General features: G+C 42.0%; 1 protein-coding gene across 1 annotated transcript in view; it reads right to left on the bottom strand.

Moving 5' to 3' along the window:
- Positions 1–1219: 1219 nt before the first annotated feature.
- The window catches only part of LOC138777146 (E3 ubiquitin-protein ligase MARCHF6-like), a gene marked incomplete at its 3' end in the record, with an annotated part of 63379 nt that continues 58598 nt past the window's right edge, over positions 1220–6000 (bottom strand). Inside the window, 2 exon segments of the mRNA XM_069956251.1 lie at positions 1220–1434; positions 4463–4600. Coding sequence (XP_069812352.1) covers positions 1220–1434; positions 4463–4600 — 353 coding nt within the window.

Raw genomic sequence — 6000 nt, 5'->3', positions numbered from 1 at the left:
ACACTTTTTCTGGGGAAGTCCCCCAAACTGCTAGAAAAGAGGGTAAAAAAAAAAAGACAGTGTGTGTCATAATAAGAGGGTAAGGACGCCACTTTTCAGTTTAACACCAGGGACGATAAATGATGCCTCTGCATTAAGGGTTTCAAAGTGTACCATTCCTCAATGATTGACTATTTTGGATTTTATCACCATCTGCAGTACATTCTGTCCATACATTTAGGAAACACCTGTTCACTAGAGCTCTAGATAAATATTTTTGGGAGTTGTACACTTTCTGTAATGTGGTAAAGTTTGGGTGTTTCTCTTTTTAGTTCCCATAGAAGTAATCCAGAGATACAGCCAGGGGAATTGTATGCAGCAGTATGCTCCCCATCCAAAACTCCAAAAATCTTTTAAAACACTTGTGTGGTCTAAATATCCACTGCACCCTTTTTTAGATACCTCAAAGTGTCACTGTCATTAAAAAATGTTTTTGCAGAAATCAATGGTCCAGGAGAATTTAAGAAAATTTGTAATTGGGTTTATTAGGCAAAATGCCATTATCTGCATTTAAAAAGCCTTTTCCAGGTCCCCCCTCCTCTCCTTTCTGTCATCCACTGCTCAGAATCAGGAAATTTGGACTGTTTTTCATTAGTCGGATTCTGTCAGAGCTATGGAGAGGGGAGGAGGAAGGAGGGAGGGATATAAGTCGGCAGCTGAGAGCAGAGAACAAAGGATAACAGTGGGGGAGCTATTCAGAGTGCTAATCAGAGGTCAGAGAGGTCAGTGGTGACTGCAGAGGAGAGAGCCTGTGATGTTGCTGTAGATTAACTCTTTGTTGTCCTGTTTTGATGCCTTGTTTCCCTCTCTCCATAGGAGAACAATGAAGACAGGGGGGAGAGCTTTAAACTGCTTTTTCATGATAAAAATTCATTTTTCGTCTAATAAACCCAATTACAAAGTTTCTTAAAATCGCCTGTACTATTGATTTCTGCAAAAACATTTTTAACGACAGTGACACTTTAAGGGGTATATTGTCAAAAATGGTGGCTATAGTTGTAATGTACTGGAAAACTGCTAAACTTGTAAGCCCTCTAAGTAAAGGCATATTTAAAACCATAACATTATGTTCTGTGAATATTAGTAAGCATAACAAAATGCTGTGCAACAGAAGAGAAATTTCATGATGAGCTGGCCATTTTTACTCTAATAAAAAAAAAAAAAAAAAAAGACAGCAGACAGCTAATAATTACCCTGAGAGGAAATTTGACTGGTCTATGGTATGGCTGAAATCCCACAGGGCCTCCTTGCTGCAGTATGGCTTGATGAGCTGCATGCAAACCTTCGCCAACAACTGGAATGGCATTGTTTCGAATAAGTGGATTGTTGGCAGCCTGTTGATTTGCATGGTTCTCACTCTCCTCTTGGTCTCCAAGAAGATAGGAGTGTAAGTCTCTAGCAGAGATAAAATGAGAGTAAAATTAAATTTGGGCAGCCTGAATTAAAACATAAATGTATGTGCAGGTGCATCTTAATAAATTATATCACCACCACCATCATCATCACATTTATATAAGGCTGACAGGTTCACATTGCTTTTTTCTGTTTACCGTATACAATAAAGAAAATGCAGAATCCATTTCCCATAAAAAAAAACTTGATTGACAACATTCTGATTTAGTGAGATGCAATAACTTTTTTACTGCCAGGGGTTTATTAACATTTTGCACTTTTAGTGGTTGTGAAAATGTTTGCAGGTTTAACAAAAATAATTAGTTGTTTAAACCGAATGAAACAATCCAAACCGTGACTGTAAAAACTTCAAAAAAATAAATGTAGGCAGGCAGACTTACTATGCAAAAAAAGAGATATTCTAACAACCATGTAAGGTTAAGTTCAAATCACATCTTCACTATATATTTGGGGTACATGTCAAAAAAGGTTTGCTGATGTATACTGTGCCGCACTGGCGGTGTGCTCACGGAGCTGAAATCAACATAGTCAGCTGGTGGCTATATTTGGTCCACTTCCTGAACGTATATGTTCATTTTGTACGACTCAAAGCATTGTCTGCTGGGCATTTGATTACTGCAAAATAAACCTATAAGGAAAGGTTGATAATCAATAGTGGCTACAGCTGGGTCTTATTACAAAGCCTGATCATAAACTGTAGACAAGCGCCCATCCACTAGATTGACGCTCGTTTTACTGAGCAATTAAACGGGCCATCTATCAGGTAGCAAGGACATCATTAGCGATGTCTGTGCAGCCCTTGACTTTAGTGTAAAATAATAAAGTCTTAGCTTACCTTACCAAATTCCCTGGTGTCCTCAGGCCAGTGATTGGCTGAGTGGCTGTGGCCTGTCAGTGCAGAAACCTGAACAGAAGGCAGAGCAGCAGACACCAGGGGAAGGCCTCAGAGTACACCGGGGGAGGCACAATGACACCAGGGAACGTGGTAAGGCAAGTTAACACTACTATTTTATATTACAATCATCAGTCATCGACCGGGCATCACTATAACACGTAGCGATGTGTGCCCAACTTCTGATGATTTAGGTCTGGACCTAAGAAATGATCAGCTGATGATAGTTTCATTGGCTGACTGTTTCTCTATTACACGGAGCAATAATCAGCCTTAAAAGGAGAATTGCGGCGAAAATTTTTATTAAAGTATTGTAATGCCCCCCAAAAGTTATACACTTATTACAGGAAATGGTTAAAAAAAGCTCTTTTCCCTGCACTTACTACTGCATCAAGGCTTCACTTCCTGGATAACATGGTGATGTCACAACCCGACTCCCAGAGCTGTGTTGGCTGTGGCTGCTGGAGAGGATGATGGCAGAGGGATGCTCAGTGTCCCTCCAGTGCCCTGTGTCCCTTAGTGTCCCCCTGCCATCATCATCTCCAGCAGCCACAGCCCGCACAGCTCTGGGAGTCGGGTCGTGACATCACTATTTTATCCAGGAAGTGAAGCCTTGATACAGTAGTAAGTGCAGGGAAAAATGTACTTTATAAGCATTCCCCGTAATAAGTGTATATTGGGGATTTGTATAACTTTTGGGGGGCAATACAATACAATAATAAATAATTTCGCCCAGACTTTTCCTTTAAGCATGATAGGGTTATAGTTTAAAGATATTGAGTTTACAACTTTATGCAGACTGGTGAGCATTGTGTGCTGCCTTTTAGTCATTTGGCATCTAGCATAATCATAGTCCATTCTAACCTCTGAGCTTAACAAAGTCCCTTGTTTTCAAATTGTACTGTTTTGGAGAGTTGGCAAAAAACTAAACAAAACACATTATATGCAAATTAGCTTACCACCTCCCCTGTGCGTCAATGACGCCACTTCATCAATATTCATGATGGTTAAGATGTGACATCACTCCCAACCTGAATCATAATCACTGGCAGGCATTTTTGTCCCTTACTTCTGACACGGTGCAACCAATTTGAAAGCAGAAACAGAGGTGAACTTTGGGTCAAGATGCCAATTTACCCATACAAAAGTTAGTTTGGGCTAGGTTAATGCTAGACTGCCTTTAATTGAAAATGAGACAATATAAGATTAAAGGAAAACAGGAGATTAAGGTAGAAATTTCTGTCTTCCTTTGCCAAGCAGTGACAATGTGCACACAATGAAAACCCCTAACACAAGTACCAATACTCACCAATGCAAAATAGAAGTGATTTACTCTTCTAGGTGATGGTTACAAACACAATGCGTCTTACAACTGACCAATGTCAGATCATAATGTAGGCACTTTGGGCGGCAGGGGCCCATGGCTGTCCAAAATGTCCACATCGGATCATTAACTGCTAGATGGCAAGTGGCACTGACCCACCAGAGGATAATCTGGTGGGCCCTGACTGATGTGCAGCTCTGCACGGCCATCCCGGGAGCAGCAGCAACAAAGGGTTGTGTGAGGTTTTTTTAATCTACTCATGGGGGCCAGCCATCTACTATGAAGGTACTACACAGGGTGGCATCTAATATAGTGGGAATAGTCACTCGGCCACCTCCCATAAGAGAACTACACAGGGGGCAATCTACTTAGGGTGACTAGACAGGGGGCAACCTTCTATAAGAGGATTAAACAGGGGGCCCAACTACTTACGGTGACTACACAGGGGGCAACCAATATCGGCCAGTAGTCGCTTTGTGTAATAGGGCCTTAAGGGAAACCCACCATCAGCAGAGTAAAGCAGTGCGAAAACGGGTTGTAATGGCTTACACTGCCCATACAACTCAAGCCAGCACAGAGGCTAATTCGTATCCACATTTCAGTTAAAAATGGGGAAAGCAGACACAGAGATGGTGTTTGCAGGGTGGTAACCTGGGGAAAATGGAATATACAAGAATGGCAAATGCTGCTCCCCATATATACACACAGTGCATTTAGAAGAGTCACCTGAAATAACAGTTAAACTATCTTACTTTGTGCCATTACAATTTTAATATTTAAGCATTTAAACTTACAGTAGATATCCAGCTGTTACAGTCCAAGCTCTGACAAGACCTTTCAACCACTGTCGAGTATGCCCTTGTTCTAATAAAGCTGGGAGAACAACCTGAAGTAGTAGTAGCTCCAAAGACAGTTCACTCACTGGAGCATCACTAAAGAGAAAAATAGTAACCCAAAATAAGTATGACATCAATTGTATAAACATACATAAATAAAAGTTTTCAGAAAAAGTAAAAATTATATGAATAATTTCCCACACTTTACAACCTTTTATCAACTGCAAATTGTGCTAAGTGAGCGGGGCTTCACGGCAATAGCGCCACCTATCCCTTCCCACAGCCCCTCCGTTGGCCCCACCCCTCCATGACGTAATCACCACATAGGCCCCACCCCCTCGCCGACCATTGTATGGGTTGACCTAGAGGGGGGTGGGGCCTAGAACCTTTATATATTTTTTTAATTCGTTTATTGCAAGTGTGAAGAGAAGATTAAAAGAGCAACCATTACCGCAGAGGTATACAAATCACATGCTTGCATCACACAAAAAGATAAATAAGGATATACAGTGGACTAACTTATCACTTAACTGAACAAAGATAAAACAACTAAACATAACAAGATCGAGTACACACTTATGCATCCAAACGAGATTCTAGGGCATTTCTCAGCGTCCTAAAATTACCGGTTGTGTATGCCGCCTGTGGAGAGGCGCACCATGCTCCCCATACCTTCCTAAATTTGTTAGGGTGACCTCGCTTCATGTAAATGATTTGGGAGAATGGGACTACCGTGTTGGTCCATCCAGCGCAGAGCAATTACCTTACGGGCCATAAATAGGGTCTCTCTCAAGAAGGTCTGTTCATAGTGTGGCCATTCCTCCTCTGTCAGTACTCCAAATAGGCAAACAAGGGGAGTCAAGGGCACCGGTTTCACCAGTACCCCTGTTAGCATAGTCGTGACCTCCCCCCAGAATGATGACACATGGGAGCACTGCCACATCAGGTGCCAGAAATCAGCCTGGGACCTACGGCATCGATGACACTCATCTGTTGGCAGCCGTCCCATGATAAACAACCTGATCGGTGTGAGATAACAACTATGAATAATAAACATTTGAGTCATTTTATTATTAGCTGCGGGGGATGCCAATGTGTGGGAGCTAAGTATTTCCTGCCAATCGTCATCCGTTAGTGTAGGTATACAGGATTTCCAATAATCTGCCGCCGGCAGAGGGGTACTATAGACCTTCAGCTGGATTAGATGTGTATATAAAGAGGAGATGAGACCCTTCGGGCCTTGGGACCGCAGGACTCCTATCAGAGGGTAGTCTTAGATGGGTGGGTTCTGCGAGGGGAACTGTGCCATAAGAGCATGGCGAATTTGAAAATATTGAAACTGAGAGTGCCTGGGTAAGTGGTTGTCGTCCTGCAATTGGGTAAAAGTTTTTAAAGTGCCAGAACAATACATATCTTGTAAGGACGTTATGCCATGTAAACGCCAGAAGGCCGGCTCAAGACCTGCTGTAAGGTGTGGAAAATTAGGGTTGTCCCAT

The sequence above is a fragment of the Dendropsophus ebraccatus genome, unplaced genomic scaffold (assembly GCF_027789765.1).
Source record: "Dendropsophus ebraccatus isolate aDenEbr1 unplaced genomic scaffold, aDenEbr1.pat pat_scaffold_523_ctg1, whole genome shotgun sequence".
Lineage (NCBI taxonomy): Eukaryota > Metazoa > Chordata > Amphibia > Anura > Hylidae > Dendropsophus > Dendropsophus ebraccatus.
Note: the sequence above shows the minus strand (reverse complement) of the source record. Positions and strands in the feature narration are given on the sequence as shown.